The 24,275-nt window shown below is 54.7% G+C and overlaps 1 protein-coding gene across 1 annotated transcript; it reads left to right on the top strand.

Annotated features, from left to right (window-relative positions):
* The first annotated feature begins 13 nt into the window (after positions 1–13).
* strn4 (striatin, calmodulin binding protein 4) lies at positions 14–23,396 on the top strand. The gene is given in 20 exon segments (XM_030380792.1): positions 14–371; positions 8,079–8,182; positions 8,984–9,026; positions 9,029–9,062; positions 9,156–9,218; positions 9,395–9,510; positions 9,896–10,085; positions 10,713–10,740; positions 10,742–10,857; positions 11,525–11,620; positions 12,422–12,546; positions 13,186–13,364; positions 13,720–13,767; positions 15,076–15,197; positions 15,696–15,863; positions 15,949–16,089; positions 16,559–16,657; positions 16,852–16,938; positions 18,298–18,495; positions 23,240–23,396. Coding segments are annotated over 19 exon segments (2,157 nt in total). The 5' UTR covers positions 14–143; the 3' UTR covers positions 18,468–18,495; positions 23,240–23,396.
* Positions 23,397–24,275: the final 879 nt, after the last annotated feature.

Genomic DNA, 24,275 nt, shown 5'->3' with positions numbered 1-24,275 from the left:
AAGGGCCGGAAGCGGAAGCAGCGAGGCTGACCCGCTCAGTAGTAATTCTGCTTTTACGTTCGAGAAGAAAGGAGCGCAGCTTTCAGTGTGGGGCCTCAACGACGGGGACATTACGACCGCAGCGCACAGCCCCGCACGGCGACATGGAGGCCGACCGACCAGACCCCAACGGGCCCGGAGCCGCGACGGCAGCCGCGGCCATCGCTGCGGCGGCGACTGGGGCGGCGACGGCTGGATGCCCGCAGCCTCGGGAGCCGCAGGACGGGGACGGAGGCCTGTCGCTGCCCGGGATCCTGCACTTCATCCAGTACGAGTGGGGCCGTTTCCAGGCCGAGAAGTACCGCTGGGAGGCAGAGAGGGACGAGCTCCGGGTGAGTGGGGAGAGGGACGAGCTCCGGGTGAGCGGGGGAGAGGGACGAGCTCCGGGTGTGGGGGGGAGAGAGTGGGAGAGAGGGACGAGCTCCGGGTGAGCGGGGGAGAGGGACGAGCTCCGGGTGAGCGAGGAAGAGGGACAAGCTCCGGGTGAGGGGGGGGGGGGGGGGGGGGGGGGGGGGGGGAAGAGACCAGCTCCGGGTGAAGGGGGGTCCGCTACACACAAGCATGGAGGATTTTGTGGCTCTTGGATAACATGACGCTAAAGCTAACGGGCTAACCCTGCACACATTTCAGATGTCATTGTTGTTGCTAAGAAATTGGCATTCGGTGCTGGGACAGCTGGAGTGGGATTGGTGGTGTGTGTGTGTGTGTGTGTGTGTGTGTGTGTGTGTGTGTGTGTGTGTGTGTGTGTGTGTGTGTGTGTGTGTGTGTGTGTGTGTGTGTGTGTGTGTGTGGCCCAGGGCTGTCACACAGGTAGTCCCCCTGGATAGGGACCAGCCCGCCTCGACCCACTTTGAATTGTTCGTGACCTTTTTACGTGACCTGTGATGTTACCATAATATTGCAGATCACGTGATTAATATTTTGGTTGATATTCTGTTCCAGCCGGTCAGACACGGGTTATGTTGTGTTTGTACTCATGGTTTGACCACCGTGAGTCGGTCTAACCCTTCAGCCTCATGGCTCTACCCTCCCAGGTCAGTGTATCTGCAGGCTGTATTGCATAATCCAACCTGGTTAAAAATAGCTTGATGAAATATGAATGAAAAACAACATAGTGGGGCCGTGCTCTCTGCTTTATGCCGGTGTGGTGAGGCGTGTGTGTGCTCAGTGACGGGATGTCATGCACAGCTGACTCCGACCAAAGCTTTCAGTGCATCCTTTATGTGTGAGTTTGCTCTGTGCCTTAGGAGGACCAATCGTAAAACTGCTATAGGATGACCACCGCCAAAACAAACGGGGGACACGCCCACTTCCCTCCCAGATACAGTCAGGGCCCCCACAGGGCGGTCTGAGGCCCTCAGCAGCACTAGTTCCTCCCCAGAGGAGGCTCACCTCGTCAGTCTTTGTCTTCATGAGGGGCCTCGTCACAGGGGGGTCTGGGACCGCCGTACCAGCCAACACGCGTGTGCTGGCCCCAGATGGCAGACCAGACGGCCCCGGGCCCCTCCCCTCGGGTCTGGGCCAGGTGGGACCAGAACCAACGGCCCCGCGGGGAGCCCAGACCGAGGCCTGGCGGACAGGTGGCCCGGGGCCGGGGCCCCTTTACGCACGTGCTGTTGGGCACACATGCATGCTGACATAATCCCTCTGGGAATCCTATCAAACAGGGGATGCACTCCTTCAGTAACTCAACCCGGCTCCGAGGGGCAGCTGTTTGTCTTAGAGCTCGGTAATGAACGGCGTGGGGTAGGGCCTGCCTTCTCTCACACGTCCCGCCCCATGAAGGAGGTGGAGTGGTGGGCACCCTGTAGCCGCAGGCGAATGGAGCCGCAGGTTATGACGAGATCCTACTGCCATCTTTCTATTACAGTCATTGTTATCTTCGAAGAAGTTTGTGTGTGTGTGTGTGTGTGTGTGTGTGTGTGTGTGTGTGTGTGTGTGTGTGTGTGTGTGTGTGTGTGTGTGTGTGTGTGTGTGTGTGTGTGTGTGTGTGTGTGTGTGTGTGTGTGTGTGTGTGGTCCAGGCATATTCATGTATAAATAACGGTGTGCACTGAGCCATACCATGCGTCCATGACCCCCGTACTGTTAGCTCACACACAGGGCTGCATGTGGGCCTACAGTATAAACAACATAACCAGGCTGCACCATCTGCTCTCTCTCTGCTGCGTGTGTGTGCTTACATTGAGTTGACTACCTCCATCATTTGGGCTCTGAGGCCGTAGAAGAGGAAGACGATGATTGTGATGATGAAGAAGCCTTTCTCTGATGCGTCGTACACCCAGCGCTCATGCCCTCAAACGCTGGCCCAGAAAAAGGCCCTGCTCTAGTTGTGGCTCCAGGATTCTCTGCTGGCTAACGAGGCGATGGCCGCAGGATGAGAGGGGGGGGGGGGGGGGGGGACTCACCTGAGTGGGGTCTTCAGGTGCATCCGGCTGAACGAAGGTCATGTTCATGAGCCCAGCAGAGCCACACGACAAGAAACCGCTTTAAAGCCAACATTAAAATCGTTTTGTTTTTACTTGGTCATATCGGCTTTCATTTGATTCTGCTCTAATTGGATTCTGTGAAAGTAGGAAGCTGATGCTTCCCTTCCTCCGAGGGCCTGATAACCGGGTTTATCTCTGAGGTCGCTGGTTCACGGTTCCTCTCACACTCTTCCACCTCCAGGACGGCTGGCACTGAGACCTTCTTGGCATATTCGTTTCTGTCCTGCTTCCTGCGCGTATTTTTTCGCCTAGCTTCGGCCTCATGGCCAGACGGCACCATGAGGTGTCGTCTGGCCCTCTGAACCGCGCTAAGCCCACTTACTCTCCCTAAGCCTGGGAGGCTGTCCCGTTAGGCAGGAGGACTTTGGACGGGACATTGTTTAAGTGTGTCTGTGTGTGTGTGTGTGTGTGTGTGTGTGTGCGTGTGCGCGCGTGGCAGGTCAACAAGTTAAAGCTCGTCACCTGTCCAAGCAGAAGCAGGCATAATGCCGTGCCCTTGTAAGGTAACCCAGAGCCTGGGCCCTCCCCCTCTGCTCTGTCTCCACACGGCCGCGGTGTACCTGGTCTACAGCCGACTAGTACGGCCCCTCAGCTTCATCTGGACCGGATAACACTCAATAACGACTCAAATGAACCTAAAGCCACAGCATGGTCTAGCTTGGGCCGACCTATCAGGAGGATGGTGGGATCAGGGTGTGAATCTAACCTCTCCTTCTGAGTGGACACTGTGTGGACACTAACTTACCCTTACCCTAACCCTAACCCTAGACCTTGGAGGACATACCCCACCAAGCCCCTGGACGCGGTCCACGAGTCTTTCTATCCCTTCTATCATGATATTGTCTCTCACGTCAAAGCCTTGGATTCATCATCGTTATCAGATCATTCATCCGTCACGGTTTGGCTGGGACTGTTCTGCCCACCAGCGGGGCTATTAGAAGGTGGTCAGATCATAAAGACAGTTTTATCGATCAGGCACGTACACAATGATCTCCCAAAGGCTCAGGGGTCTCATTTATAACCGTTGCGTACGCACAAAACGGGGCTGAAATTGGCGTACGTGACTTTTCACGCCAAGGTTGTGATCTATAAAAAACCAACTTGACGGGAAAATGTGCGCAGCCCTAAGCAAACTCTGACCCATGCGTACGCATGGTTTGGAGGAAAAGGAGAATTGGCGACACAGACGGTGTGGTGGTGAACTGAAGTCAGACCGAAGAATTGCAGAGTGAGAAGAACGATTATGTTTTATCATCGCCCTTCATCAATTTAATTTCAACCCGTATCATGCGTTAAATCCTAATCAGAATAATTTAAGTCCACTGCGTTATTTCTCAGTTATAACTCCAGAAATATCTCCTTAGAATAGAAATAAAAAGAAATTCTCTATATTTAATCCCGTCACTCCATACTGTCCACTGACGGCGCGACTGCATGGAATAAAGCATCTGTCCAACATGTGTCAATAACATAATATTTTTATGTGACACTGTAAACACATGATCGAATGTCAATTAAATCCCGTGTGAAAAACCAAGCCACACATCACAATCGTTGTCCGTTACTCTTGATGCTTTTCATGACAAATCAGGCATTAAAAAGGGGTTATGTTCAAGAACATTTTACGTGGGTAATTACAAACTGATTATCCAAGGCGTTCTCGTCAGTCTTATTACCGTAACCCTATAAATACAGAGGTGAGCGCCGTGGTAATGCTGCACCATATGGCACTTCTGGCGGACCATGCAAATGGCAGGATTCGGAGGGAGAGGGTATTTAGGGACCATAACGATTTATTGGTAGGCTAGATAAAAATATGTAACTATGTCAGACCACTTTTTTTAATTCTGGGACAGTGCGCTCCGTGCTACTGACAGAGTTCACTGCTGCAGCAACATGTTGCCACTCACTCTGCTTTTTGTTGTTGGCGATCCCAATCCCGTGACCGCCGAACAAAACTACCTTTCGGGCCTCCATCTCACCCACAAGTGTCTCCACTTCAACCTCCGTGAAATTTCGCTTTTTTGATTTTCTCAGTACTTCTGCCATTGTTTCCAACAAGACATAATACCGGCATCTGAGTCTGTTTTATATGCAGATCGCATTCATGAGGTCATTTGCATTGACCATTTATGGTTAAAAAGGGGCGTGTAGAGGGCGGAACGTGAAGCTGATTCAGCTGCGCACAATTGTAGTCAGTATGTGATTTATAAAGCAAAGATTGCGTACAGGTGTGCGTACGCAGTGTTTTATAAATCTGAATATTTTTTGGCGCACGCAAAACTTGGCTTCTGGGCGTACGCACCTTTTTAGTAACGATCCTACGCACAGTTTTATAAATGAGACCCCAGATGAGTTGATCAAGCTACTTATTACGGTCTGGGTTCCTCTTACCACCAGCCAGGCTGATGAGAAAACTCCCCTGTGTTACACAAACCAGATATGTTGTGTGTGTGTGCACCCGTTCATGTGTTCTGGGTGATGGACGGTCCTCTGTTTTCTTGAGTTCATGTGTTCTGGGCGAGTCCCTTGCAGCCTGAGTTCATGTGTTCATGTGTTCTGGGCCAGTGTCCTCTTGCAGCCTGAGTTCATGTGTTCTGGGCCAGTGTCCTCTTGCAGCCTGAGGTAATGTGTTCATGTGTTCTGGGCGATGGACGGTCCTCTGTTGTAGTCTTGAGGTCATGTGTTCTGGGCGAGTGTCCTCTTGCAGCCTGAGTTCTAACGTGTTACATACCGTCTGATGAGGCTATGAATAGTCAGCTAATGACAGCTTTTCCTAGCGCTCCGATTATCGTTTTGTTTTCAAGCGTTTCTCTAAGTTGGTCCAGCAGAGGGCCATTCTGAACCTTTGATGTGTTAAATGTGCTTGTCTGTTAGCTAGCCAATATTCTGACACTTGATAAGCACCACGTCTGAGGGTTGTGTGCTGGTGATTGATGCATCGATGCTGGGCTGCGGTTTGATAAGACATCTTCCCTGGCATCGGGCGAGCATGTTTGGCAGTTTGGCACGTTGTTGTTTGTGACGGGAAGAGCCCGAGGGCTGTGATAACGAAAAACACCAAGGATTGAGTAACTTCCTGTTGGGGTTATTTTAGAATTTGGTTATCTGCATCCTGAGGAGGAAGCGGAATGCTCTCCTCTTCCTGTCCTCCCAGGCCGCCTTCCCTCAGGTGAAGCGGTGTGATCACATTCCCTGAAGAGCTGCTCTGCTCAGCTCACCCAGTAGCACCCAAGGCGTCCTCCATCTCCCTAGGGCTGGGCCCTGGGGCCCTGGGCCCCGCACTCAGACCACTCTGACCCTGACTGGCGCTGATCAGCTCAGAGCAAGGACAAAGGTGGGAAAGGAAGGAGGAAGCAGGAAACGAAGGATGCGTGTTGAGAGAAGGATGGCGGCCGGCCGCTTGGACCAGCAAACCTTTACTGGGAGGATGTTTCCACTGCCAGAGGCGTGTGGCCACTGGCCTCGGCCCTGCACTGGGATGTGTGTTGGTTAGGGCGGTAACGATGCACCAACGCACCATTCGGTTTGTAGCACCATTTCTGACCCACGGTTGATACATCCCACGATTTTTTTACATTTAAAAAGCATTTTATTTAAACAACACTTATATAAAAATTAACTTAATGTAACATTTAATAACAAATCATTTGGAACACTGAACAGATTTGAACAGAAAGAATACTATTAAAGTATAGCAAAATGAATAAATAAATATCCAAAGATTGCAGTTGGAGGATGCTTGCAGGTAGGCAAAAACCCTCAACTAGTTTTGTGGTGTAGGCTTATGTATTGGAAAATATTATTGTCAAATAATAATATGATATTACAAATAGTAATTGGAATAGTTTGGTAGCACTAAGCAGCGTTCCTGCTAGAAAACACGGTGCCGGTCAAAGTGACCTGCGTAGGTTTAGTTTTAGGTCAAATATCCTATTAGCGCTTCTTATTAGGCTATGCAGCTTAAATAATGACATAACCAGGCCGTATAGATGCAACATGTTTAATAGCCTAACTTTAAAAAAGATGGGAAAAAACATGACGTGTGTGTGTGTGTGTGTGTGTGTGTGTGTGTGTGTGTGTGTGTGTGTGTGTGTGTGTGTGTGTGTGTGTGTGTGTGTGTGTGTGTGTGTCGTCAGCGAGTGAGTGGACGAGCGAGCGGTAGCGTGTGTGTGTTTGTCTAGTGAAGAAACAAACGAGTCCGGTAGAATGAAGTACTCATTCCGACCTATAAGCAGACCTACTGCCGGTCAAATCACACAGAACACTAGAGACAGGATCACACAGGCTATTTCTGCACGCTTGGCCCACTCTGGATAAATGTGGGTCATATCACATATGAGGACTTCGACGGCTGTGGAGAAATGCAATCCTCCGTAGCCACGGAGAGCTGTCGTCACAGAGAGGGCATCTCGTCGCAGACTTACGGCATCGATAAGAGGAGCGGTGTCAGCAGACTATTATTTAGGCAGATTATTAGCAAATTTCAATCGGAAAATTTGACCGGAGAGTTACAATTTTGTCTGATATTTAATTGTTCTATTGCCGGACAACGGAAACCCTGGCACCAACAGCTGATATCAGGTGGCTGGATCTGGACTGGAGGATAAGGGGAGTTAGAAAGGGCGTGTCGCGCTTCTGCCTTCTCACACCGCGAGCAGGTTGGTGGATTTGAGTCTCGCGATTTCAGTTTCGATACGCGTATCGTTACAGCCTTAGTGTTAAGGCCACTGGGAACACTGGGCCCAGCCCTGCAGTGGGAGGTGTGTTGACAGGAGGTGCGTGGCCACTGGGAACACTGGGCCCAGCCCTGCAGTGGGAGGTGTGTTGACAGGAGGTGCGTGGTCACTGGGAACACTGGGACCAGCCCTGCAGTGGGAGGTGTGTTGGCACTGGGAACACTGGGAACACTGGGCCCAGCCCTGCAGTGGGAGGTGTGTTGACAGGAGGTGCGTGGCCACTGGGAACACTGGGCCCAGCCCTGCAGTGGGAGGTGTGTTGACAGGAGGTGCGTGGCCACTGGGAACACTGGGACCAGCCCTGCAGTGGGAGGTGTGTTGGCACTGGGAACACTGGGAACACTGGGCCCAGCCCTGCAGTGGGAGGTGTGTTGACAGGAGGTGCGTGGCCACTGGGAACACTGGGACCAGCCCTGCACTGGGAGGTGTCCTTTCTGCCAGATGTGTGCTGGGTTCTGGTTGCAGCAGTTAAAAATAAAGCGTTTTATTCCCAGCCCTCTACTTATATCCCTGTTCTGGCTGCTGGCCTCCTCCCCCTCACAAAGCAGCACGGTCTCACATCTGCTAACGTAAACATAGCGTCCACGACCCACCGATGGAAATACATGATGGGGAACCGCCTTCTGAGACAATGTTGTGGGATTCAAATGTTGGTGTGTTGTGGCTTTCATCCTCGGTATTCTTTAATGTGTGTGTGTGTGTGTGTGTGTGTGTGTGTGTGTGTGTGTGTGTGTGTGTGTGTGTGTGTGTGTGTGTGTGTGTGTGTGTGTGTGTGTGTGTGTGTGTGTGTGTGTGTGTGTGTGTGTGTGCAGGCTCAGGTGGCGTTCCTCCAGGGCGAGAGGAAAGGCCAGGAGAACATGAAGCAGGACCTGGTGAGACGCATCAAGATGCTGGAGTACGCCCTGAAACAGGAGAGGTAAGCTACACTAACGCTTCCACCACACTAATGCACACTTAGCACACTCAACACTCAAATACACTCAACACTCAAACACACTCAACACTCCAACACACTCGTTTTACTTCCTCTGTGCTCTGATACCTTATCAGTCCTCTCAGCGGTCACTGTGATTGATGTGTTGCTGCCCCTGTGGCGGTCTGTGGTGTTGATGTGTTGCTGCCCCTGTGGCGGCCTGTGGTGTTGATGTGTTGCTGCCCCCTGTGGCGGCCTGTGGTGTTGATGTGTTGCTGCCCCCTGTGGCGGCCTGTGGTGTTGATGTGTTGCTGCCCCCTGTGGCGGTCTGTGGTGTTGATGTGTTGCTGCCCACTGTGGCGGTCTGTGGTGTTGATGTGTTGCTGCCCCCTGTGGCGGTCTGTGGTGTTGATGTGTTGCTGCCCCCTGTGGCGGTCTGTGGTGTTGCTTCCCCTGTGGCGGTCTGTGGTGTTGCTGCCCCCTGTGGCGGTCTGTGGTGTTGCTGCCCCCTGTGGCGGTCTGTGGTGTTGCTGCCCCCTGTGGCGGTCTGTGGTGTTGATGTGTTGCTGCCCCCTGTGGCGGTCTGTGGTGTTGCTGCCCCCTGTGGCGGTCTGTGGTGTTGCTGCCCCCTGTGGCGGCTGTGGTGTTGATGTTGCTGCCCCCTGTGGCGGTCTGTGGTGTGCTGCCCCCTGTGGCGGCCTGTGGTGTTGCTTGCCCCCTGTGGTGTTGATGTGTTGCTGCCCCCTGTGGCGGTGTCGGGTGTTGATGTGTTGCTGCCCCCTGTGGCGGTCTGTGGTGTTGCAGGGCCAAACACCAGAAGCTAAAGACCGGTACAGACCAGAGTCCCTGGAGGACAAGAAGCCGGAGCTGGAGGCTGAGCCACGTACGTTGACCCCAACAGAGATAACGTTGTCATGGAGCCCGGCTCGGTGGGACAGGGCGGCTGGGACTAATGAATGATTCTGTTTTGCTCCAGTACCAAATGGCCCGGCAGAGTCCGATTCCGAGCCAGCCAATCAGATGTCCTGGAAGGAGGGACGTCCAGCTATTACAAAGTGAGGCTCCTTTCCATCTGTTGTATGGTTCATTATGTTGATGTCAAACTACGTGATGAGCAGGGGGCCATAATATCAATGAGGCTCATACCGTGGGTCCTGCTGTCTTCCTGATGTCTCCCTGATGTCTTCCCTGGGTGCTTCCTGGTCTGCCCGACAGGTCTCCGGGTCTTTCCGGCGGTCTTCCTGGTTCTGCCTGGTCTTCACGACCGGTCTTCCTGGTCGTTCCCGGACGGTCGTCCTGGTGTCTTCCTGGTAGTCCCGGCGGTCCCCCAGGTACCTGGAGGAGGGGGGCTTACTCAGCCATACCCACATCCTGCGACATGCCGCTCCCAAGCGTGTCCCGCTCCCTAACTGGGAGGGAGCAGCCCGGAGGCCCCCCCCCCCCACCCACGGACCCCCGCCCAGCGAGTACCACCCCCGAGGGAGAAACCCTTCGGAGGTGGAGGAGGTGGAGGAGGAGGAAGTGGAGGAGGGAGGAGGAGGGTGGAGGAGGAGGGTGGAGGGAGGCAGCGGACAGCAGGAGAGTCCTTATTTGGTCCGACAGATAGAGGAGCAGATTAAGAGGTGAGTGGGGGGGGGCAGAAGGTCGACTGCAGGCCTGTTCTCCAGGGAGGACTGGAGTAAAGTGTGTGTGTGTGTGCGTGTGTGCGGTGTTTAGGAACGCGGGGAAGGAGAAGCGCCTCGTCCCGTGTGGGGGGCTCCGGTCCTGGACCAGATCCCCTTCCTGCACGGCTGCAAGGACGACGAGGACGACAGTGACGAGGAGGACGACTTCACGGCCATGGCCAAGGACTGCATCGACGGCACCATCCGGCAAAACAAGAAGCCGCGCGCAAAGGTGGGTCCCGGCGCCCGCTGTCTGCTGAGCCCCTCTAACCCCCCCTCTGTCCCACCCCAGTCCCAGCGCTGTCCCGTCGCTCTCCCCCACTCTGTCCCCCCTCTGTGCCCCCCCTCTGTCCCCCCCCCCCTCAGTCCCCCCTCTGTCACCCCCCCTCTCTGTCTCCCGCCTCTGTCCCGGCGCTGACCCCCCCCCCCCTCTCTGTCCCGGCGCTGACCCCCCCCTGTCCCCCACTCCCCCCCCCCCCCTGTCCCGTCGCTGTCCCCCCCCTGTCCCCCACTCCCCCCCCCCCCCTCTGTCCCGGCGCTGACCCCCCCCCTCTCCCCCCCCCCCCTCTGTCCCGTCGCTGACCCCCCCTCTCCCCCCCCCCCCTCTGCCCCCGTCGCTGACCCCCCCTCTCTCCCCCCCCCCCCCCCTCTGTCCCGTCGCTGACCCCCCTCTCTCCCCCCCCCCCCCCCCCTTCTGTCCCGTCGCTGACCCCCCCCTCTCTGTCCCGTCGCTGACCCCCCCTCTCTCCCCCCCCCCCTCTGTCCCCCCCTCTCTCCCCCCCCCCCCCCTCTGTCCCGTCGCTGACCCCCCCCCTCTCTGTCCCGTCGCTGACCCCCCTCTCTCCCCCCCCCCCCCCCCCCCCCTGCAGAGCCCATGACCTCCGACCTGGACCCCGAGAGAGGAGGAGGAGGAGGACTCGGAGGACGCGCTCGGAGAGTTTGACTTCCTGGGCTCGGGGGAGGAGGGGGAGGGGGCGGGAGAGGCCCGCCTGTCGGGGGACGGACGGGAGTTAGGTACGCTGTTGCCATAGCAACGACACCACCCTCCACCACCACCAGCACCACCACCAGCACCAGCACTGCCCTCCACTCCACTCTCCCATCACGCGTCACCAGTCTTTAACTTCCTGTCTCGTGTACTCCGGCCCTTTCTGTTGGTGTCCTCGCTGTGGCGTCCTGAGTGTCAATAAAGCCGATGTCTTTCCCAAGCACTCGTCTCTCTGTGCCTTTCATGAACTCTGGGCGCTCCATTTCCTGTCACCACGCACTCAGACCTGCTCTGCGTCCCTGCAGCCTCCCCGGGGGTTCTGCTTTGGTTTGTGTTTGTTCATGTCGTCATATTCACCCCGTCACGGGCAGGAGCGGTCAGCTTTATGTTTTGATTTGCGTTGGACGTCCTGTCTGCCGCTCTCGGACCTCGCTCCGCTTGGCCTCTCCGCCGCCTCCCTTTGGTTCTGCCTTTTTATTTACGGCCGTCCTCGGCCTGTGCGTGCGTGTGCGTGTGCTTGCGTGCGTGCGTGCGTGTCTGCGTGCGTGCGAGCGTCTGTATGTTTTGATTTGACCTCCATCCCCCCTGTCTCGCCCTCTCCTCACCCTGACCTCTGACCTCTCCTCACCCTGACCTCTGACCTCTCTGCATGACTGGCTGTGTTTGTGTCTTGTCTCCTCTCGCCCGGTTCAGAGAACCACAGGAACAAGTTACAGGGCATCATGTCGGACTTCCCCCCCAAACCCTCCCCCCCCCCTTCGGTGTCGGGACCGGCTCGCCCCGGGGAAGGTAAGACCCCAGCCCCCCCTCTGGCCCCCTCAGAGCCCCCCCCACCAGACTCTCCTCCACCATCTCTCTTCTGATCTTCTCTTCTTTTTAGAGGAGGCGTTGGATATGTCATCGGACCTCAAAGGCTTTATCCTCCTTTAACCCTGTTCTACTCAAGAGAACCCTGTTCTACAAAGAACCCTGTTCTACAAAGAACCCTGTTCTACTCTGAAGAACCCTGTTCTACAGAGAACCCTGTTCTACAAAGAACCCTGTGCTACAGAGAACCCTGTTCTACTCTGAAGAACCCTGATTTTCCGGGTTCTCCTGTGGAGAACCCTGTTCTAATAAGAGGACCCTGTTTTACAGAGTTCTCCTGTAGAGAACCCTGTTCTAATAAGAGAACCCTGTTTTACAGAGTTCTCCTGTAGAGAACCCTGTTCTGTAGAGAACCCTGTGCTACAGAGGAGAATCCTGTTCATCTCAAAGAACCCTGTTTTACAGAGTTCTCCTGTGGAGAACCCTGTTCTCCATAGGAGAACCCTGTACTACAGAGAACCTGTTCTACAGAGTTCTCCTGTGGAGAACCCTGTTCTACTCAGAGAGCCCTGTTCTACAGAGAACCCTGTTCTACTCAGAGAACCCTGTTCTACTCAGAGAACCCTGTTCTTCTCAGAGAACCCTGTTCTTCTCAGAGAACCTGTTCTTCAGAGTTCTCCTTAGAGGGAGCCTCTTCCTTAGGGAGGTTCCATGTGGAGGGCGGGCCTTGTGCAGCCGTGGAGCCCCTCATGGTGACGGTCGTTGACTGGTTCTCCCCCCCAGCAGCAGCGGGTGCCCTGGGCTTCTCCTCCGACGTTTTCATCATGGACGCCGTGGGGGGCGGGGACATGAACCTGGGCGAGCTGGCCGACCTCACGGTCGCCAACGACAACGACCTCTCCATGGACGTGAGTACTCTGCATCACAGCAGCTCTGATCCATAAGCCCCCCCCGTCCAACACCAGCCCCCTAGCATAGACCAGAACCCCCTCACCACCCCCCTCACCCCCTCACCACCCCTCACACAAACCCCTCACCCCCTCACCCCCCCCCCCTCACAACCCCCTCACCCCCTCACCCCCCTCCCCCCCCACCCCCCCCTCACCACCCCCTCACCCCCTCACAACCCCCTCACCCCCTCACCCCCCCTCACCACCCCCTCACCACCCCCTCACCCCCTCACCCCCTCACAACCCCCTCACCCCCTCACCCCCTCACCACCCCCCTCACCCCCCCTCACCCCTCACCACCCCCTCACAACCCCCTCACCCCCTCACCACCCCCCCTCACAACCCCTCACCCCCTGACTGTCTCCCCCCTGACTGTCTCCCCCCTGTGGTCTCCCCCCTGTGGTCTCCCCCCTAGGGTCCCCCCCTGACTCTCCCCCCTGGGGTCTCCCCCTGACTCTCCCCCTGACTCTCCCCCCTGTGGTCTCCCCTGACTCTCCCCCTGACTCTCCCCCCTGTGGTCTCCCCTGACTCTCCCCCCTGTGGTCTCCCCCTGGGGTCTCCCCCTGACTCTCCCCCTGACTCTCCCCCCTGTCCCAGATGCAGGACCCCCGGGAGGAGTTGAAGAAGACGTGGAACCCGCGCTTCACGCTGCGCAGCCACTTCGACGACGCCATCCGGGCGCTGACCTTTCACCCCAGCCAGGAGGTGCTGCTCACCGCCTCCGAGGACGGCACCTTGAAGCTGTGGAACCTCAACAAGGCCATGCACTCCAAGAAGTAGGGACCCCCGTCCCTCAGAGCCCCTCCCACCGTGGCCACGAGCTACAGCTAAACCAATCAGAGCCCCTTCCACCGTGAGCTACAGCTAAACCAATCAGAGCCCCTCCAACCGTGAGCTACAGCTAAACCAATCAGAGCCCCTCCCACCGTGACCACGAGCTACAGCTAAACCAATCAGAGCCCCTCCCACCGTGAGCTACAGCTAAACCAATCAGAGCCCCTCCCACCGTGACCACGAGCTACAGCTAAACCAATCAGAGCCCCTCCCACCGTGAGCTACAGCTAAACCAATCAGAGCCCCTCCCACCGTGAGCTACAGCTAAACCTGTCTGCTGGTCTGTCTTTATCGCAGGAACGCAGCGCTGGACGTGGAACCCATCTACACCTTCAGAGCGCACAGGTGAGGAACACATGAACACATGATGACCCCATGAACACCTGATGAACACATGATGACCCCATGAACACCTGATGATCACATGATGACCCCATGAACACCTGATGAGTACATGATGACCCCATGAACACATGACGACCCCATGAACACATGGTGAACACATGATGACCCCATGAACACATGATGACCCCATGAACACATGATGACCCCATGAACACATGGTGAACACATGATGACCCCATGAACACATGGTGAACACATGATGACCCCATGAACACATGGTGAACACATGATGACCCTGTGAACACATGGTGAACACATGATGACCCTGTGAACACATGGTGAACACATGATGACCCCATGAACACATGGTGAACACATGAACACATGGTGAACACATGATGACCCCATGAACACAAGGTGAACACATGATGACCCCATGAACACATGGTGAACACATGTTTACCCAGTGCCTCCTACCCCTGTTTCCCCCTCCGTCTGTCTGTCTGTCTGTCTGTCTGTCTGTCTGTCTGTCTGTCTGTGTGCCTGTCTGTCTGTCTGTCTGTCTGTCTGTGTGCCTGTCTGCCCCTCCTGTCTGTCTGTGTGCCTGTCTCCCCCTCCTGTCTGCCCCTCCTGTGTGCCTGTCTGCCCCTCCTGTCTGTCTGTCTGCCCCTCCTGTCTGTCTGTGTGCCTGTCTGCCCTCTCCTGTCTGTCTGTCTGCCCCTCCGTCTGTCTGTCTCCTGCCTGTCCTGTCCTGTCTGTGTGCCTGTCTGCCCCTCCTGTGTGCCTGTCTGCCCTCCTGTCTGCCCTCCTGTGCTGTCTGCCCCTCCTGTGTGCCTGTCTGCCCCTCCTGTCTGCCCCTCCTGTGTGCCTGTCTGCCCCTCCTGTGTGCCTGTCTGCCCCTCCTGTCTGTCTGTCTGTGTGCCTGTCTGCCCCTCCTGTCTGTCTGTCTGCCCCTCCTGTCTGCCCCTCCTGTGTGCCTGTCTCCCCCTCCTGTCTGTCTGTCTGTGTGCCTGTCTGCCCCTCCTGTCTGTCTGTCTGTTTGCCTGTCTGCCCCTCCTGTCTGTCTGTCTGCCCCTCCTGTCTGCCCCTCCTGTGTGCCTGTCTGCCCCTCCTGTCTGCCCCTCCTGTGTGCCTGTCTGCCCCTCCTGTGTGCCTGTCTGCCCCTCCTGTCTGCCTGTCTCCCCCTCCTGTCTGTCTGTCTTTGTGCCTGTCTGCCCCTCCTGTCTGTCTGTCTGTCTGTTTGCCTGTCTGCCCCTCCTGTCTGTCTGTCTGTTTGCCTGTCTGCCCCTCCTGTCTGTCTGTCTGTAGCGGGGCGGTGCTGTCTCTGGCCATGGGCCCTGAGGGTGAAGCATGCTACAGCGGGGGTCTGGATGGCTCGGTTCGCTGCTGGAAGATCCCGGACCTCAACGTGGACCCCTACGACAACTACGGTACCAGGGCTGCCACCGGGGCCGACACCGGGGCCGACACCGGGTCGACCTTTGCCCTCAGGGCGCTAGGCAGGCCCTTATCCACCGCCGCTCACAGTCAGTCTGTTGGTCAGGAGAAGGAGAAACGACATTATATGGCTGTCACTGCAGTTAGGCTGTTCATAGAACCAAGTGGTAAGCACTAACCATCACCAGGTTAACCCATCCCCCGTGTACACCGGGGACAGCTAGGGTAAGATGCTACACAATGCTAGGTGCCAGGGCGTACAGCGTATAATAAGTGCGTACATTAGCTGCCAGTCGTAAAAATGAGTCAAGCTTTTACAGATGATCTCTTGATCGATAACTCAAGCACCAGTAGTGAGAAGAGTTATTGATCAGGAAGAGTGGAACCCTGCTGCTATGAAACTGGTACAGTGTAAAGCCACCATTCTTTGACCTATTTTGCTAAACTTTACGTGTGTGTGTGTGTGTGGTTGTGGTTGTGTGCGTCCCCAGACCCGGGCGTTCAGAGCCTGGTCCTGGGGGGCCATGAGGACGCCGTGTGGGGGCTGGCCTTCTCGGCGGCCCACCGGCGGCTGGCCTCCTGCTCGGCGGACGGCAGCGTGAGGGTCTGGGACCCGCTGGGCTCCGCCCCCTGCCTCTCCGTCCTCAACAAGGAGAAAGGTAGCGCCCGTCGCCATGGTAACCCCGAGGTCCCCAGGGGGGGGCGTGTGTGGGACTGACGGTGGCTCTTTCTTTATTTCCCCAGAGCGTGGCACCCCCACCTCGGTGGCCTTCGTGACCTCCGACCCCAACCAGGTGGTGGTGTCGTACGACGGCGGCGACACGCTCCTCTACGACCTGAACACTGAGCAGAGCCTCGTCGCCCTGGAGACGCAGACCGTGGACGGTGAGCCGTGGAACGTAGCGTAGCATCCCCTAGCATCAGGCTCCTGGCCTTGGACCGTAGCGTAGCTCGTCCAGTAGCCTCAGAACGTAGCGTAGTGCTGCCTGTGTCTGTGTCCCCGGGCCTCCAGGCCTCCAGGGGGCAGCGTGGGTCTGGTGGCCCCAGGCCTCCAGGGGGCAGCGTGGGTCTGGTGCCTCCAGGCCTCCAGGGGGCAGCGTGGGTCTGGTGCCTCCAGGCCTCCAGGGGGCAGCGTGGGTCTGGTGGCCCCAGGCCTCCAGGGGGCAGCGTGGGTCTGGTGCCTCCAGGCCTCCAGGGGGCAGCGTGGGTCTGGTGCCTCCAGGCCTCCAGGGGGCAGTGTGGGTCTGGTGGCCCCAGGCCTCCAGGGGGCAGCGTGGGTCTGGTGGCCCCAGGCCTCGAGGGGGCAGCGTGGGTCTGGTCCAGGCGTTGAGGAGCTGTGCTGTTGTGTCCCCAGGGAGCCAGCTGATCCACCGTGTGGTCAGCCACCCCTCGGAGCCCATCTCCATCACCGCCCACGACAACCGCACCATCCGCTTCCTCGACAACAAGACCGGTGAGTTACCGCCGACGACGGGGAGTCGGCCCGCTGTGGAAGAACAATGCATTTAAAGGTGTGTGTGTGTGTGTGTGTGTGTGTGTGTGTGTGTGTGTGTGTGTGTGTGTGTGTGTGTGTGTGTGTGTGTGTGTGTGTGTGTGTGTGTGTGTGTGTGTGTGTGTGTGTGTGTGTGTGTGTGTGTGTCCCTGCAGGTAAAGTGGTCCACTCCATGGTGGCTCACCTGGACGCGGTCACCTGTCTGACCACCGACCCCAAGGGCACGTACCTCATCTCTGGCAGTGAGTAGCGGCCCGTCCGCACGCGTCACCAAGGCGACGCATCCGCACGCGTCACCAAGGCGACACATTTAGAGACCAGCCCAAGGGAAGCTCCCCCTAACGCCGGCTTTAAGAAACACATGAAACAACCGTTGGGATATTGTAATACATATACATTTACACTCAAGGCGTTTAGCGGGCACTTTGATCTAAAGCTAACAATAAGTAGATTCGTAAGAAAGAGAAACAACAATATATCGCTGTTGGAACAGTAAGGATGATCATAGTACCAAGCACTAACGATCACTAGGTTATCCCGTTCCCCGTACACAACAAAGATAGCTCGGATGGTTATTTTTAAGTGAGTGCATAAGGTGCCAGTCGTAAAAACATATTCAAGCTTTTTCAGATTAGCTTTTGATGGATAACTACACAATGCTTTTTAAAGTGCCAGAACGTACAACATACATTAAGTGCGTACATTTAGTGCCAGTTAGTCCATCCGGACGGAGAGCTGGAGCCGGTCTCACCGGTAGAGCGAGGACGGATCACGATTGGAATGCCTCCAAGCCCTTCAGGACCATTCGGAAGGCCTTCAGAGGGATCCAATAGGGGATCCCTCTAGGGGATCCCCTAGTGGATCCCTCGGAAGGCCTTCAGAGGGATCTAATAGGGGATCCCTCTAGGGGATCCCCTAGTGGATCCCTCTAGTGGATCCCTCTGAAGGCCTTCAGAGGGATCCAATAGGGGATCCCTAGGGTCCCCTCTAGGGACCCTAGTGGATCCCTCTAGGGATCCACTAGGGGATCCACTAGAGGGATCCCCTAGTGGAAGGCCTTCAGAGGGATCCCTGGATCGCTCTAGTGGATCCTCTAGAGGGATCCACTAGGGGATCCCTCTGGTGGATCGCTCTAGTGGATCCTCTAGAGGGATCCAATAGAGGATCCACTAGAGGATCCCTCTGAAGGCCTTCAGAGGGATCCACTAGGGAATCCCTTTGGTGGATCCCTCTAGGGATCCACTAGGGAATCCCTCTAGTGGATTAGTGATCCACTATGTGGATCCACTATGGAGACTCTAGAGGGATCCCCTAGTGGACAGGATCATCTAGAGGGATCCTCTCCTCTGAGGGATCCCTCTAGATGATCCTCTCCACTAGTGGATCATCTAGAGGGATCCTCTCCTCTGAGGGATCCCTCTAGATGATCCTCTACACTAGTGGATCCTCTAGAGGGACCCTCTCCACTAGTGGATCTTTCTAGAGGGATCCTCTCCTCTGAGGGATCCCTGAGAGGCTCCAGGTTTGAGGGGCCCATGAAGGCCTGTGGGCCCCAGCAGGGCCGCCCTAGGGAGCGGTCTGACCCTCTGCTGCCCCCTCAGGCCACGACTGCTCGGTGCGCCTGTGGATGCTGGACAACAGGACGTGCGTGCAGGAGATCACGGCGCACAGGAAGAAGCACGACGAGGCCATCCACGACGTGGCCTTCCACCCCTCCCAGCCCTTCATCGGCAGCGCCGGGGCCGACGCCCTCGCCAAGGTCTTCGTCTAGCGGGACGGCGCCCGCACAGGGTGAGACGGTAGGACCTGGAGACGGGCGTGGGGTGAGACAGGGAGACGGGCACGGGGTGAGACAGGGCAGGGAGACGGGCACGGGGTGAGACGGTAGGACCTGGAGACGGGCGTGGGGTGAGACAGGGCAGGGGGACGGGCACAGGGTGAGACGGTAGGACCTGGAGACGGGCGTGGGGTGAGACAGGGCAGGGAGACGGGCACGGGGTGAGACGGGGCAGGGAGACGGGCGTGGGGTGAGACGGGGCTGTGGTGAGACAGGGCTGTGGTGAGACAGGGCTGTGGTGAGACGGGCGCGTTTCCACTGCAGGGTGCAGTACGGTTCGGTTCACAAAGGTGCGGTACGGATTGCACTTCCACCGCCAAAAGTGGGCGTGACCCGGACTGAGCCGTACTGGTTTTGCCCTCGTCTTCAGTACTCTTCCGTTGGGGTACTGAGACGCCTGAAAGGGTGCCGGAAAATTCGAGCTACACACCCCCTCCGTTGATTGGTCGACACAATCGTCACTACCGGGCGACGTGGGGATAAAAACAAACAAACAGTAGCCTCGAGGTATTTTTCTTTACAATGAACATCAGTGTTTCCCCTAGAATTTTTTTTTAGGCCCGGTGGTAAGAGCTGATAGTGTGATTTTTTTTTATACATTTTTCACGGGATGCCAGAGTATTTGTTGGTTATTTCCATGTAAAACACTTGCTTAGCCATCACAAGTTGATAATGATTCAATAAACACGTTAGTAACAATTAACTAATTTTATTTACAATACAATTTTTGGTGGTGCTGTCACACTAAATTTGTACCGGGCGCGTCATCCATATGTAATCCATTCCAAACCTGCCTGCAACAGATGATCGCGTCGTCCGTTGCCGGGCAGGTTTCAAAAAACATTCGCGCTCATGTTGCCAAAGACGAAATAACATAGTACAGTTAACGGATCGCTAGATAACACTTGTTTTTACTTTATATTTGTATTGTATTTCATTTTTTTATCAAATTTAGCTAGTAAACTGAGTGTTTAAAGCGGGTTTCAAAAAACATTTGCGCTCATGTTGCCAAAGACGAAATAACATAATTCAGAAAACAGATCGCTAGATAACACTTGTTTTTACTTTATATTTGTATTGTATTTCATTGTTTAATCAAATTTAGTAAGTAAATTGAGTGTTTAAAGCAGGTCAAGGACGAAATAGCACAATACGGATCGCTAGATAGAAGGTTCGCAAATGTTCGTGAACCTTTCACGTCATTCGAAAGGTTCTAATCATCTGATCATCTGTTGCCGGGCAGGTTTGGAATGGATTACGTATTGATGACGCGCCCGGTACAAATTTGTCAGCCGGTACAAATTTAGTGTGACAGTGCCATGCTAATGATGATATTAATGGTGTCAGATTGTCCGTTATGATGGGGCATAATCTGCGCACGCGCGACACCGCATTATTATTATTTTTTTCATTTTTTCATTTTTTTTTATTTTTATTTTCATTTTTTTTTTTTGGCTGTTGTTGGCCTGGCGGGGGGCGCTCGTTGGCCTGGCGACCCGCCAGGCCTGAACAATGGTAGGGGAAACACTGGAGCATGTTGCGTAAAACGCTCGCCTGGGCGAACAAGGAGGTGGAGACTAGGGCCCGACCGATATTGATTTTTGAGTGCCGATGCCGATTATTTTCATAGAAAAATTACGATTGCGATTTAATCGGCCGATTAAAAACAAAACAAAAAAAAGCCTATAAAACATAGTTTTTGATACCTTAAATATACTTTAAACATTTTTGACGAATATGTGAATTGATTGCAGAACCTTTGAGTGTTTTAGAATACATTTACAGTCAAAAATGAGTGTAATGTAAAATGTAAAATAAATAACTAACTCCCAATGTGCTGCGCTCGTGAGCAGTGACTAACACGTACGTGCTGAGCAGTATGGTCTCACCGTTAGAGTCTACAGTATATCAAATTAACATGGCCTGGGACCTAAAGAAAAACAGGCACAACATGCTCAAACAACGCGTCTTGTGTACATTGGTGAGGTGAGCGCGCAGCTGCCTGAGCGAGCGTGCTTTCATGTTGTACGGTAAAATTCAATCTCCTCTTTTTTACTCCAGCTAAAGTTGTTAGTTAGCAAGGCGAGTAGGAGCGCAATCTGCAGGATACTAAGCGCAATAACATTTCTAAAAAAAAAAAAAAAAAAACAGTTGTAATCTGCGTCTTTTTGGCAGATGTTGATTATTTTCAAAAAGGCTATAATCGAATCGGTCGGGCCCTAGTGGAGACGTTTGTCTGCATTCTTGGGGAGGAAGACGTTGTTTACGATGTTTACGTAGCTGCCGCGGCGATCGACATCCGGCCTACCACAAAGGGTACTGTCGGCGGTGGAAACGCGACCTCAGAACTGAGCTGGGCTATACCGCCCCCTCCCTAGCGGACTGAGGCGAACCGAACCGAACCGTACCCTGCAGTGGAAACGCGGCATAAAATACCTCCCGTTGCCAAGTCGTAGCTACGGCCCGTCCTATTTATGGGAAAGACTTTATATTTGGATTGTAAAACACATGAAAATATAAATGAATGACCTTAATTTCTTTTCTTTGGCAAGTGACCATGGTATAAGCGGGATAATGACATTCGAGGTGTCAAAAACATGTTTGATCGATCGTAATTAAAGGGGACTACTTTTTGAGGGAGATGAACTCAGAGTATACATTTAATAAGAATGCAATACGAATAAGAAAAAGCATAATTATTAAAGTATTTGAATTGTTTTATTATGTTGGTAAGCAAAAAAAACAATAAGTGGGATAATCAGTCTTATTAAAACGGTTTGTGCAACCAACGGCACAGCAAGACATGATTGCGGCTCTTGTCGCTCTCGTCTCTTTCTGCCTATGACAGGCTCGTAGAGCGGGGAGTGACTAATGCCGCTTTTGCACCGCACATGTAGCTCGACTCGACTCGACACGACTCGACACGGCAGCAGCACGGGTCGTTTTTCACCGCAAATAGTACCTCCTGGACGTGTCGGGGTCGGCTGCGCGAAAGGGCCGTGACGTATTTTTGTACGCGACGCAAACAACACCTACGCAACCCACACATGGACAGAACCCACATAACAACAATGGAGGACATCGATAACATTACTATTATTAGCTGGCATGTTGAAGAAGTTGAAGAAGTGGAATATGTTGGCCGTGGCGCTGCTATGGCTGCTACCAACATGGTTGCCATGTCGCTCTCGTGACTTCGTCACACTCTCTGGCCAATCAGTGGCCGGCCGTCTGCCGACGTCACCTTTTAGCATCGGCTCAGCCGCTTGGAACCTAGAGCGAGGCGGTACTAAAAAAAGCAGCCACTTCAGGTACCAGATACCATGTTTTCGCGGTGGAAACGCAAAAAATGCGAGCTGAGTCGAGTCGTGTCGAGCTGGTACCATGCAGTGGAAAAGCGGCATTAGACTGATAATCCCTCTATAGAAAGTACACTGGTGTGAATTTGCACTACGGTATGGATTTTGACGTTACCGGGAGACCTGTGTGACCGGTAGACAGCCGTGTTTACATGGACACTTCTGATCCGATTAGAAGTGGAAGAACAGCTCAATCAGAATAAAAAATGATCATATATACGGCTCAATCTGAATATAATTCTCTGATCGGAATATAATTCCATGCGGAATAGAAGAGGTGGTGTAGTCCGCTATAATCGACATGTATACTCTTATTCAGATTGGTTTGGGGTGGGTGCGGCAACTTTTTAACTTGGAGAGATGGCATCAGCAGCTGCAGTAGCTCGCAATTGGTCAGTCGGTTCTTTTATGCATACCGAACTTGACCGCAAGGAAAGTGGATTATTTTTGCCAGATTCTTATTACTCCGTAAGTAGTCCGGTAACTTATCAACCCCAACGCGTCCGGTTTCGAAGCGACATCAACGTCTTTGGCGGGCTATTTCTCTGCTGTTTTGGCATGGAGCCGTGTAATAATGTATAGAACGTCGCTGGACATCATCGAAAATAATACCCTTCAGGGCGAAGCAAGTCACCTCCGCTTCGCATCGCGGTCCGGTTCGCCCTGTCGGGGCTTATTTACCCCATAATGACCAGCGTTCTGTAGTACAACATTATCCCTTACATATATCGTGGAAGTCCAGACCAACATAACGGTTGTGCGCGAGAGACATACGAACGTACGCTTGCCACTTTTGTAAATGCCATAGGCCTATATACAGTACATTCAGATTACATGATAGGAATAGATCTATTCAGATTTAGAAATCGAATCGGATCAGAAGTGTCCATGGCTAGTGTTGTGTGTAACGCGTTACTACGCGGTACTTTTTCATGTAAAACCTTTACACTGTAATAACAATATTTAACAAGGTAATTATAACTTAACTTCAACACTGCCACAAAAACTCTCTCTCTGGCACTCTCTGTCTGTGTCTACTTTGTGACACATTGATTAAAAACTATGGACGGAGTCCCGTTGGGACATCTTGTTTAATCCAACTCCTATGGTCTCTCTCTTGAAGTTGTGCTGGTATTAAAAAAGATATTAAAAGGTAGTAAATTGAACTTAAGAATGTCCGTCCCAACGCTGTAGGAGCAGCTGTCAGTGCCGTCAGTGCCGTCAGTGCCGTCAGTGCCGTCTGTGCCGTCTGTGCCGTCTGTGTTGATGCCTCAGACAGGTCCGGTCCGAGGGTCATCTGGCCTCTGCAGATGAACCCGACCGTAACAACATGGTGTCTGTCCGCAGGGGCGGAGCAGAACACCGCCTGGACTGAAGAGGACTGGCCTCCCCCCCTGTCCTCCCCCCCTCCCCCCTCCTGTCCCCCCTCCCCCCCCATCTCCCCTCCTGTCCTCCCTCCCCCCTCCTGGCCTCCCTCCCCCCCTCCTCCTGTCCTCCTGTCCTCCCTCCCCCCTCCTGTCCTCCCCCTCCTCCCCCCCCCCCCTGTCCTCCCCCTCCCCCCTCCTGTCCTCCCCCCTCCTCCTGTCCTCCCCCTCCCCCCTCCTGTCCTCCCTCCCCCCCCTGTCCTCCTGTCCTCTCCCTCCCCCCTCCTGTCCTCCCCCCTCCTCCTGTCCCCCTGTCCTCCCTCCCCCCTCCTGTCCTCCCCCCCCCTCCTGTCCTCCCTCCCCCCTCCTGTCCTCCTGTCCTCCCCCCTCCTCCTCCCCCCTCGTCCTCCTCCTCCTCCTGTCCTCCTCCCCTCCTCCCTCCTACTCCTGTCCTCCTCCTCCCCCCCCCTCCCTCCTCCCCCCCCCTCCTCCTGTCCTCCTCCTCCCCCTCCTCCTCCTGTCCTCCTCCTCCCCCCTCGTCCCCCTGTCCTCCTCCTCCCCCTCCTCCTCCTCCTGTCCTCCCCCCTCCCCCCCCCCCCCCCCCCCCCCCCCCCCGTCCTGCAGCCCGCTGGCTGGGTGCTCTCCACAGGACCCCCCCCGGCCCCCCCGGCCCCCTGCTGTTCCCATGATGCCTCAGTGACTCCTACTATATGATACTAATCATACTCTGCTTTTATAACACAAGGTCTGCTCTGTTTTCAACTACTAATGTCTTGAGGCAACACCTTTTTTCTACACTACAATGTTTAAACCCTTCCCGTCTCTCTTGGTTCTGCCAATAGTCACTTTGTGTGTGTTTGTGCGTGCGTGCGTGTGTGCGTGCACGTGTGTCTGTGTGTGTGAGTGAGTGAGTGAAAAAGCGGAAGGCTTGGATTGCTGACACTACACAGATAAAAGCCCACAGGACGTGCACACAAACAAAACGCACAAAAGGCTTTTAATTTGAAAGATTTGTATCC

Source organism: Gadus morhua, chromosome 16, assembly GCF_902167405.1.
Source record: "Gadus morhua chromosome 16, gadMor3.0, whole genome shotgun sequence".
In the NCBI taxonomy this organism is placed as follows: domain Eukaryota; kingdom Metazoa; phylum Chordata; class Actinopteri; order Gadiformes; family Gadidae; genus Gadus; species Gadus morhua.
The sequence above is the reverse complement of the archived record's forward strand: the minus strand, read 5'-3'. Positions and strand labels throughout refer to the sequence as shown.